The 12,494-nt window shown below is 37.1% G+C and overlaps 1 protein-coding gene across 50 annotated transcripts in view; it reads right to left on the reverse strand.

The window, feature by feature from the left end:
* Positions 1 to 12,494, reverse strand: part of ANK2 (ankyrin 2) — a 315,505-nt gene that overhangs the window by 91,743 nt on the left and 211,268 nt on the right. For all 50 annotated transcript variants that reach the window (XM_085546969.1, XM_085546992.1, XM_085546991.1 and 47 more), the window contains 4 exons: positions 12,137 to 12,235; positions 10,880 to 10,978; positions 3,213 to 3,311; positions 1,642 to 1,839 (listed from right to left, as the gene is read on the reverse strand). In XM_085546969.1, coding sequence (XP_085403095.1) covers positions 1,642 to 1,839; positions 3,213 to 3,311; positions 10,880 to 10,978; positions 12,137 to 12,235 — 495 coding nt within the window. The remainder of the gene's footprint in view (positions 1 to 1,641; positions 1,840 to 3,212; positions 3,312 to 10,879; positions 10,979 to 12,136; positions 12,236 to 12,494) is intronic.

The raw sequence follows: 12,494 nt of genomic DNA on the forward strand, positions 1-12,494 counted from the left end.
GTATCCCCACAACATTTTGCAAGTATTAATGATTTTTTTTAATATAGTCAAAAAGGAGTAACTTATAACACTTATTCCAACACCGTACTCTTTGCTAAATATTACAAATAGCTTTCCCCAGTTTCTTAAAAAGTCATCAAAACAATCATACATTTTAGCTCCTGCATTACATCCTTCAATATATTTCATTAGAAGTTTTACTGCTTCAGAAGTTTCCATTTTTTCCACTTAATTTTACTTCCTGAGTTGATTTAACTTTGCTATTTAAGTGAGAAACAGTTTAAATGAGAGTCAGGAAAAGGCAGAAAAAACATTACTAACAAAAATGATGAGCATCCTGAATGTACTGAATACTATAAACAAACCAGTGGTGACAAGTCCCTACTGTGGGGGGAAATGAGAGAGAGAAATCCACTCAGAAGGTAGGAGAGCAGAGAGGCAGTAGCCTGAGGGTGTGCTCCTTTCCTTCCAGGACAGCTATTTCTCAGGATGGGAGGAACACAAGGTACATTCTTGTCATGGAAGGGAAGAAGAAAGATACGGAGGCTAGCATACAAGGTGTCTGTGTGGGCAGCTGAGGAAAGTACAGCTAAAGATAATCAGGAGACTGGCAAGAAAACCTAGAAGTCGGGATGAAAACAGCACTGAAGAAGATGAGCAAAATGAAAATGATATTGGGAAATACCAAAGAAAAAAAACATAATAATAAGAAGAGGGGCTATGAGATATATACAGAGACCACGAGTGATGTGCAAGGAGGCAGGGAAGTGTAAATTCCTTGGGGTTGCTAGAGCTATCACAGAAAGAAAAATACATCATCATATTGAAGGTAAGAAGCTGAGGAAGATATCAGAGGAGACTGCAGCTAAAAGACTGTGGAAGCACCAAATACAGCAGGCAATGGTAGAGTTCTTTTCATGCATATGTATCAAGTGCTCACAGTCTCATTCTTCCCCTCATCATATGCAATGTATTGGTATTTCAGATTCTTCCAGCTAACAGGGACACTTCTCATTAGAGAAAGTCTTGTTCATGTTTGTATACTTTAGACTCTTGAAAGTTATTTTTTCAATTTCTGAAGAGAAATATGATGTTTTTCTCTCAGAAGATACTGGTTTGCACAGCGAGTGAAAGGAATCATACCTGTTTTCATGTAAGCATCAGAAGAACTGTTTTTTAAAGAAACATGGCACCTAATACAAGGGACATCATAATTTGTTATGATTTGATAAATACAGACATTTTATAAATATAGAAATTCTAGCTTTTTAATATATTTTCTCCATGCCCATTAGCTTAGTGATTCAACTGAAAAGTTTCAAAAGTGATCTCTGTATCATGTGGCATAACATGAAGAAATAATTCTTAATTCAACAAAATACCAATGCAGAAATTACCATCACGTGAAAATGGCTTTTGGTACTCTGGAGAGCTACCAGACCTAAAACTATAGCCATTTGTCACAGGCCTAATGATGTAAGATGTAACACTGGCAATCAGTAGGTTGTGACAGTCACTGTTGTGACTGAAGCTAGTCAGCTATTGCTGGAGTCTGTTGACAGCTTTCACTCTGCTTTCCTAGTAAGAACTACTCATGTCCCCTTGGCAGGTTGTTACATGACACAGGTGTGACAGATTTACCAGGGCGCGAGCATTGGGATTAGCTCTCTTGTCCAGGAGGAGCTTGGTGACACGATAGTGGCCACAGTGTGCAGCCACATGAAGGGCAGTCAGGTAGTCCAGCGTGACATCATCCACAGGAGCTTTGTGTTGCAGGAGATGTTTGACACATTCCACATGGTCCCCCTGGGCTGCCATGTGAAGTGGGGAGAGCCCATTCTGTGGCAAAAGAAAACAGAACAATAACTTCTAGCATCTCTCAGATAGTGGCACATAATCAAAGAATGCTGCCATGACTTTGCAGAGTACCCTCAACCACAGAAAAGGAGATGTATCTGAACTACAGTCTGGAAGGCTATAGCCACCCGGCCCCTTCCAGCAAATACAGGGATATTTAGAGAAACAGTTCTGCTCTGCTCAGACCTCTGTTGAGATGCTGCCACTGCAACCCTGATATTTTCTCCTGGTTGACAAAATGTGCCTTTGAATGCTAATATCTGGGAATCCTTCCTGAAGCACACACAATATATGTGGTAGGGTCTGTTCTTTGGTGGCCTTCTACTATTTAATGATGTGAGCTCATTAGCAGAGAAGATTTACCTAACCACATTCTCCCACCAATGGGATCAGTGAAGCTCTAAGGAATTTCTTTTTTAACTACAGTTGCCATCTCACTGTGGATACCTCCTTTATAAAGAGATGATCTGATCTGTACTACCTGGTGCTATCAAGGGATACACAGCTTGAGCACATCCTTACTTGATGTATTTGATATGCGTGCAACCCAGCAATAAAATCTTCCAAGAAGATTACCAAGAGAAAATCTTCAGTCTCTATTATGGACAACGGTGGCTCACAGGACATTAACTGCCCTTGTTTAGAGTCATGTTTGAGGAAATGAGGCCCGGTGAAGCATGCATGGTCTGAAAATGGTATTTCAATTGCCTGTTAATCTTGATCTTCCAGGGGACCTCAAGCACATCATTGCAATACTCCACTGGACTGTTTTGCAACTAATGATACCAGCGATATTTGTCAGGCACTCCAAAGTGAAGTGCTGCACAATGGGGTCTGCTATTAAGCTACAAGTGCCTTTTTCTACGCAGTTTGACTAAAGAGACAGGAAATGCATTCATCTTAGATGCATTCTTTTCAGACATTAGTAAAAACACACTAAAATAATTTCCCAAGTATGAAATAGTCCATGAAAATTACAGGTCCTATGTAGTTTATGTCAAGAATCAGAAAATATCTACCACAAACGTTCTCTCAGGAGTGACTGACACAGCTTTTACATCTTTGTGTTCTATGGCTGTAAAAAGCCACAGAAGTTAAGTGATTTGAATTGCACTCTATTTTGAGTTTAGTCTGAATTCAGTAATGAAGTATATAGTGTTTCACATGTTTGGAAAGGATAGTCCCTATTTTGCTAAGAAAATTTAATTTTTTGATCATTCTCCCCACTAATACTTTACAGAATACCTGACAGAACAGAACTGTCCTTGTCTTCTTCCTCATCCTTTCAGTCACATTAAACATTCCTTGGAAAGTTACATCGAGCCATTAACATATTCTTCTAGTAAGGCACGCACCTTGGTCCTTGCAAGCAGCGGGGCACCTCGTTCCAGAAGCAGCTCCACAACTTGGTCATGTCCACTTCTTGCAGCACAGTGGAGCGGTGTGAGTCCATCCTTAAATCAAAACAAGAGACAGTGAATGAGCACATTCTCCCAGTGTTCATCCTGGCACTCTGTGGAGCCTGCTTTGACTCCTAACTCCTCCCTATTTTTATCTGAAGGACACACTAAGGTTAGAGTTTCAGAGAAGCCCATTTTGTGTTGAAATTTCTTCTCAAAGAGGGTAATGTTATCATGCATTGCCTCCTCCTCTCCTTCTCCTCTGCATGGCTTTGAGATTGCATTGCTTCACAGTGTAATGTATGCTGGGCCAAGGTTGCTTCATTAATCAACATTTGTCCTTTAGATTGCTTTTGATGCAGGGATGAAATAAGATACATCCATGCTGGAAAATTTACTCCAGAATTCATTTTATTTTTTCAAACAGGCTGCAGGAGAAAGATGATTGTAATACAGAAAGGAAAAAGAGAAGGAGAAACCAAGAGAATGAAATCTTTCATTTCTGAAATAGAGAACAAAGAGCAAACGATGCTTTCCTAAAATAACTTTGAGAGCTCCAAAATATTTTTTCATTGCAGAACACTATCCTGTACCAAAATACTTCTTTTACATGTTTAGTAATGATCACAACAGTGATAAAAAAAGATGCATCAGTGAGACAGGAGAATGCATTCTAGGTAATTCCGGTACAATTAGGCTTTTATACAGAAAAAGACTGGAAACACGCAGCAAGAAAAGTGTTTGGGAATGAATATCAGTGCTGTATGACAGAACATAAGGAAATTCACAACCCAAGTTTTCATCTCATTAGAATCTGATATTAAGCATACACTCAGAAAAGTCATCAATACTTGTTCAACAGATACAATGTACAATGTTACATTTATAAGTGTTAAATGCTAATAGTTTTAATCACAACGAAAGCCTTTCTCTTTGAGACAAGCTGATTGTCTGAGATGAAGTAGAACTCTAGGGTTCTTCCTGAAGAACCAGCAAAAGCACAATTCTGAGTACGTTTGTCTGTGATAGACTAATTACTTACAGGTCAAAAAGGTAGTGAACATGCAGTAACACAGCCTTTCTTACACATCAGTGACACTCCTTCACATGTAAACACACTGTCTTGCTGGAGTTTGTGGGAATGCTACGTCATTCTATTTTTACTTCTGCTAACACACTTAAATTAAAAGTAGCTCCATATTTGAACATCATTTTGGATATCCAAACACAGCTCTTTCATGCTCCACAAATGGTACTTCCAAGAAGCAGATCCTCTCACATCCTCAATTTCAAAAGCACAGAGCACCTTTTGGAGTTAGCAGTGCACAAAGCTCCACAACAGTGAGGAAATGAGATCTGGGAAGATTTTTCTCCCTTAGTTATCTACTGGTTGCAGAGATTTTTCAGAAACACTTGGTGGGGTTAGGTGTGCTTTGGCACTCGCAATCTCAGAGGCAGTTACTGCATCACTAAATTCCACAGAAGCTTTGCAATGAGGTTCAATAAATGGAAGATCAAACCCACAAACAGAATTAAAGGGTGTTCAACACAAAGTCAATCTGGTCTACGTAAAGAAATTGTGTATAACTAGCTTATCTGTTTCTTCCTTGCACCTTCAGAGTAAACAAATAAAAAGCCTTTAAATATATTTGCATCTCACTGCCAGAAAGGTTTATACACTGTTCTCATTAGCATTACTGAGGCAAGAATAAGTTTCATATGTATTCTACAAAGGGAATTTATTTGGTATATCTTTTCCATTTCTGGCCTTTTGTACTCTACATTTTAATCAAGGTGAAGTGTTCCCACTCTTTATTTGCACAGTGACTTAGATGTTGCTCTATTTAATTGAATAGCAAAAAAAAGGTAGAACTGTGATGGCTTGGAGGGAAAAAAAGACCCAGAAGGGAAAAAGAAGAATAATATAAGACAAGAAACACCCAGATTCCACAAGAAATTCTAGTTGAAAGTAAAGTAAGAACTAAATTGTTTGAAAAACAAAAAACATATTTTTCACCTTTGTTCTTAGCTATAATTGCCTGTAAAATAGACTATAATATCTATCCAATTAGACTGTCATAAATTTTATAAACATGTACCATTTACTATCTGTGCACTTCTCTGTAGGCAAATTAAACAATGAGATCTGCAGTTTTCCCAGGTAGCTCTCTTCCCTCTTTCCACACTAGGTAAAACAGTATATTTAAAATATACAGTATATTTAAAAACTTATTGTACATTTAATACCTCAGACTATTATTTGTGCTTATTTTTTATTCAACGATGAGGGAAACTGAAAAGAGAGAGTTGTTGTAGTAGAAATACAATGATGACACACTGATATTAATCAACATTAAGAGAGAGACACTGCTGTACCAAATGAGTCTGCTTTTGTACCATTATCTATTACCCATGATCCTCGCTGCTCTGATATCTGTTGCAGCAGTTTGTCTACACCCCTTTTTAATTATTCCATTGTGAGCTGGTACATCTCATTGTGTGAAGAACACACGCTGACTGAAACAATAAACATGTCTTTTGACTGGACATACAACATAGGGTTGAAGAGACACAAACTTGAAGCACAGAAAGAAGTATGAAATTCCATGTATCTTTGTCTTTGGAAGGTCAGTATTACCCTCTCCTCTCAAATAATATATATAGCAGAAGTTCAGTGTTTTCATTTTCCAAGAGACTTCCTGTACTTGGCATTCAATTGTTCTGGTATGTGGTACTCTCCTAGCACATGCTGCAATGTATTCAGCAGGTGGGTCACTGCTTGCAATAACACTACAACCCACACTGTATGTATGGAGGTCATGAAATTCCATCACTTTTGCTTTCCTCTTAAATGGCTGTCACAAAATAGAAATTAAAATTTTGCCTTTTTTTCCCCTGAAGATCAATCACTGTTAACCCACAAAACTAAATTTTAATTTCACACACGACTCCAAACTGCAGAAATAGGGCAGACAAATTATGAGGTCATTTCATAGTAATTAAAATGCTTTCCCTTCAGTTTACCAGAAATACTGAAATAATAAGAAACTGCTTAAAAGAGAGTCTTGGGAAAACAGGAAATTAGGTGAGCGGTATCTTAACAGAAGGAGAGTTTTGCTCATTTGATGCTCATTGGAATGAAGACTGTTGATTGTACTTAAAAGCCAAAGGCCAAATTAATGCAGAATTCTTCCGAACTGCAGTTGCGTATTCTCATTTGTATGAGGGTAAAACGAAACCTTACTATGCTGTATGTTTGACATGCAAAATGGTCCAGATTTGCTTCACGCATAAGGAACTTTTCAATTGCTCATTTCAGCATTGCTATTAAACCACACGTGTTTAAAAATGAACAAGGCAAGCATACCTCTTGTTCTAAGCTCTCAGAGTCTTGACATAATTGAACATGCTCTAAAATACTCCTCCAAGTATGCCCCTCAAAGTAAGGATTTGAAAAATACAGCAAAAAATACACTATGTGATTGCCTGAGTAATGAAATATTAACTTAAATAACTCTCAATAATAGTCACCACATATGCAGCTTGCCTAGATGATCAGTACATCATCATCCCACACTCTGTAAACATTATTTTAATCCACTAAATTTTTTATAGCCAGTATCTGTATTGCGATTAGATATTTATAAATTCAACATTCCTTTAGGAGTGGCAAACACTGTTGATGAGTTATTAGTGATCTGCCCATTTGCTAAGGCCAGGAGAAAATGTCACAGCAGCTTTTATTCAGGAATAAACACCGTAACCAGAGCATTGGCCCAAGACAGTGTTAGGATCTGAGCACAACATGGCTTAGTGACAGGAAGCTCACAACCACGTTGTAAATGCAGACAGGCACACCTGTTCTGCCAGGAGATGCTAATATGAAACAAAAAACAAAAAAAAAACCACACAATAGGCTCCTGGAATGAGCATTAAGGGATGCTTTAGCTCATCCACCACAATAAATACATAAACAAATAATCCCAGAGAAAGAAAAATGGGATTTCACTGTTTTCACCATTTAATAGAAATAACTGGTTTCATGTGACAACTCCAGCATCTGAGGTCGGCAGGTCCTTTCCTACCTTCTGAGGGTGTTTCCGTAGTCACGCAAAAAAGGAAATACCAGTTAAACGAAAAGGGCCTGTGAAGAACAGTGTATTAAAAGTAAAAAGGGGGGATAAAAACAAACTCAAAATGCCATGCAATCTTTCTCTTTTTCTATATATAAATGAGACAGATTGCAAGAACTGCATTTGTAGCGCTGCTAAACCCCTCCAACAATGACATGTCAATCCAATGAAGATGTCTGATTACCTTTATTGTTACTACGAGCAGAAGAAAAAATAATAGGAACATCTACTATTGGCATGCTGAAACTGCTCTGTGTAAATGCTAAAATAACTCTCCCTGCAATAACCCTTTGCATGTTTCAGGAAAGCTAGAAATGCTTTCCTTCCCTCAAAGTCAGAATTGACAACTGACACATTACCCTTGATCATATGATGTCAATTTAATCAAAACTGATTACCACTATCTTTTACAGAGAATGTTCCGAATCTGATGCCAAGCCAAAACCCCTTGGATCTAAAACCCAGATCCACTGGTCTATCATAATAAAACGGTGCAGGTGAGAAGTTCAGCTAAATCCTAACATGTTTCAAAAACAAGTCCCTGAAGTCGTCATTCAGACAAAATCTTACAGATTACTCATCTGACTGGGATTTTAAATACGAAATGCTTTTGCACATGAGATTTTACTTGTTAATCATTTAGCCAACAAAACTCCAGATGAAGCTTTTGTGCAAATTACAAATAAAACATATAACTGACAGTATTAATAAAAGTTTCCTATCAATACCATTGCAAATTGAGTTTATGCTTCTGTTTTTGATAAAATGAGAAATGAAATCCCACTTTTTGAGCATTTATTTAGTGGTTAGTTGAGAAAAATTGTTTTAAAAAAAAAAATCTGTAAACCATACCAAAGAAACTAAGTAAAACATTGTTTTAAAACATATAGAGGCAGCAAATGGCTTTACTTGCAATTCTATCTCTTGAGTGAGAAAAAATTGAAAATATGAAATGTAACAAAACAAAAATAGTTAATTCCTGCAGTGAGTAGAGCTTTTCACTGACATGCAACATTAACTATGGAACAGTAGGACACATTCATTATTCACTCACTTTGAAGAGCATACATTTTAATTCAAGTAGAATTTTCTTTAGACAGAACATCAACTCCTAATACTTCATTTTCAAACAATAGAACATTTCATAGATTAACTATGTATAACAAAAGGACTTGGACTCAAGATATGTTAAAATAACTTTCCACATCTTAAGTTACATATTATCAAATGCCACGTAAAATGGTTAAAAATAAAATGTATGAAACCAATGGCTACTTCTTCAACCAAAGAGCTTATTTTGATACAGTTAGAAGATGACAAATAAAAGCCCAAGCTATCTGGTAATGAAATAAACTAGTACACTTAATTCCACTGTTTTTCAGTGAATCTGACCTACTGGAAAAATGCAAGGGTGCTTTAAGAGAAGTGGAAAGGCAAATATGGAAAGGCAAGCATGTTAGTACTGAGGAGGACTAGGCAGAAGTCTCTCCTTTAAAGCACAATACACACATACGCACAGCATGCAACACACAACCTACCTCTTCAATACCCTACATACTCACGGCCATAGCAAAGCACAAGGCATGCGGACAAAGCAAAGAGAAAAGAAAAAGACACCGAGACTACATAAATAGCTGGCATGGAGACAAGAGAGATGGGGCGACACCGACAGCAGAACCAAAGCTCTGGAATCTCCCCCACTGGAAAGTACACACAGCTGACCACCACCACGTGTCTTCGAGCGGATGGAAGGCAGAAGATGGAAGCAAGAAGCTGCTGAGCCTGTGCAAACTGGAATACATGTGCTTTAGGATACCTTTATCATTTCCCACTGAAATCTTTCTGCTGACAGTTTTTGAGCTAATATAGCAGCTGACAAAGGGCAGGGAGCCAAGACAATGCAAAGACTCTAAATTTAGAGCCTTCCACCCATACTGGGCAAAGTCTCATCCTTTCAGTTTAATTCACAACTGCATATATTAGCCTTTTTGAGTGCAAGGAGAAAGGAATATAACTTGACCCCATATAATCCATGAAGTCCTTTACAATCACCTGGGCCAACTTGTCCAAAACAAGCATCTAAATATTGAATAAGAAATAGGGGAATTCAATACTGTCATCCCATAGGCCAAATGTACTGTTCCATGCGACCGCTGTGCTTATGCTTATGTGGAATATCTTTACTGTGGTGCGTTATTACAATTTCATGCCTCTCTTTACCATAGGATAATGGAGAATTTGACCAGGGATGATTTATTGCACACCTTCATGAGAGCTTTCATTTTCCACCATCATCAGTTTCAAAAAAAAAAAAAAAAAAAAAAAAAAAAAAAAAAAAAAGATCAATAAGAGCAAGAGAGGAAAAAAAAATCAGAAATCACATTCACATACAGAGTTGCATAACAATTGTGTTTTGTCTTTGTAGCTTATTAAGCAAAAAAATGGTTAACAGCTGCAGCTGAATAAACCACAAGGGCAGCTGAATGCAAACAAAAACAATATTGCTCCTATATACAGCTCTAAACGATGCGTTCTGAAATATCGTCTATTACTTGTAGATAAAACCTTGCAGATAAGTGCTAAAAAAACACCAGCTTTCTTGGACAAGTCCTGTGATCTTTGGTTTGCATTAACAACTACATTTTCTTAGATGGCTTCAAAATCCAATTTTAAATAGTTGATCCTGTACATATAAATTGGTGGGTTTTTCTTATGCCCTGAATGAATAAAGAGGAAGGTATTGCTGTGGCTTAATCCAGAGAAAAGGTGATGTGCTGCTGGAGCAGTGTATGCTACTTGTTACCAGTGCTGACAGTTCAATATTAAGTCCACCAACAGTTTTCCCTCTCATGGTTACTGGCAAAAACAAACAGAAGTCAGGGGACCAAAAGGCTTAGCTGAGTTTAGATCCCACTGCTGTGTAGCTCTTTCCTCAGGAAGATCAGACTTTCTTTGGCATTTACTTGTGTGATACAGGCAGACTATACAAGAGACTGAAGAAAATAGTTTTTTTGCCTCCTATGGATGTCAACACCTGCTATTCTTTAATCTGACACTGCAGAAAACAACGTATATAAAATAAATAATCTGAAAACTAAAGGTAGGATTCTGAATACAAAAAGGGTACAAAAATATTTCTTTTAAAATTATTTTTGGAGTCACCATATAAATTTAGCCCAAGTTTCAAAACAGTATATTTTTGAAGATGCAGTGTTCAATGTTTTTGGAACTCTATTCAGCTGAATATTTTATGGTATTGGGTTGGTGTTTTTTTTGAGTCATTTATAACAGCTGCATCTAATGTCTCAGTTTAGGGACAGAACATGTAACACAATTACTGAAGCAGAATACCTAGCTATGAATCTTGATGTTCCCAGTCTTTGGCTTAAAAAGAAACAAACAAAAAAACCAAGCAAGTGAAAAAATTGCAATCCATTCCCAAGAAGGATTATAATAATGGTAATATATTCAGGGAATAGAAGCACTCACCCTGGTTTTGGCATCGATCTGCCCTCCACGATCCAACAAGAGCTTCACCATGTTTGTGTTTCCCCTTTTGGAAGCGACATGCAGTGGGGTGATTCCATTCTACACCATGAAAAGAACAAACAATGAGCATGACAGATCTGAAGGTGTTTGATGGTGGTGAATTTCTGTCTGGATCACAAAAAATGTTACAATCACATTAATAGAGAATAAACAAAAATGTACTTGAGCATCAGACCTAGGCACGCACCATATAAGCTAGAGTTAGTAATTCCTTTCTAAGTAAGAGTATTTATTCATTGTTTGATTGTTCCATAAGCAAAGCAACACATGTGCCAAAGCGGCAAACATCACAGTCCCAGAGTCAGACAAATAAACAAACATACACCAGAGTCCCAATGAGTCAATATTCACAAAACACTGATGCATTTAAATCTTTGCAACACACAGATTACATGAATGCATGAATCCTGCACAAAGTAATCTTGTAACTGTAATGTATATAGTGTAAAGGAGTAGATCCTGCTTAGGCTGAAAGTCCTTGCAAATGCTTTGGGTGGGGAAAGAAAAAATACCTGTTCCAGATAGGCAAGAGGAGGAAGTCAGTACAAAAGGCACAACCCTAATGTTATTCAAAGTGTGGCAATGCATAATTAAACAGAAATTTGTGATACAATTGCTTCAGTGATATACAGATGATCAGAGGTTCTTATAGCACCAGATGACATACTTCAAACTAAGTAATGTGCAACAATGTACAGCATATAGACTATATTAGGCAGCTCTGCAGTAGCTTATCTAGAAGAGTAGTCTGGGATAAATTAGTACTAGCTGTGGCAGTGTAGCTTATTATTTACTATTTCAAAGTATGTTTAAATGCAAAAATATCTAAGTGAATTAGTACAGCAAATATTGAATCTTTGACAGGAAAAAAAAAAACAATATATTTCTGAAGGGTATCAAACTGACAAGAAAGCTAAAATGAGTTGACACATCCTGAGCATATCAGCACTCTACAGCAAGTCAAAGGAGCCTGCTTCCATCAGCTGGGAATACTGGTTGCTATAAATTTCTGAGGACTTTGCTGCATTGCACGGAGGCAACTTTAAAAAAAATTAATATTTAAAAAAAAAAAAAAGTTAAATACAACAGAATTTCAGCATTATTTTGCTCCTCATTTATTCTTGACTAGAAATTACACAGATACGCTTCCACTTTCATGGGCCATTACAACTCAAAGAGACAAAAACTCCTCCATACCCTTGCTGTGAAATCAACTGCAGCTCCTCGGTTTAGCAGAAGCGTTGCCACATTGACATTTCCATAATGTGCAGCTATGTGCAAAGGTGTAAAGCCACTCTACAAAAAGAAACAGTCTTTATTTATAGAAATCAATTTATATAATACAATCAACTTAACTAGAACTTGATTTTAAAAGTTACTGACAAATAATTGTGTTGAATTTACTGAGTTTACCTATGATATAGCAAAGTCTTTCAGGCAGAGTATATAGTTTTCATGTGGGAAATTATCAAAAGTGCTTCATACTTTCATTTTTTTTGCATGCCAATAAGAGGTCAGTAGCATTCATTCCAGAAAACATTAATATATCATTAAT

This window comes from Coturnix japonica, chromosome 4 (assembly GCF_054131305.1).
Source record: "Coturnix japonica strain WE chromosome 4, WE-NBRP24, whole genome shotgun sequence".
Taxonomy (NCBI): Eukaryota; Metazoa; Chordata; class Aves; order Galliformes; family Phasianidae; genus Coturnix; species Coturnix japonica.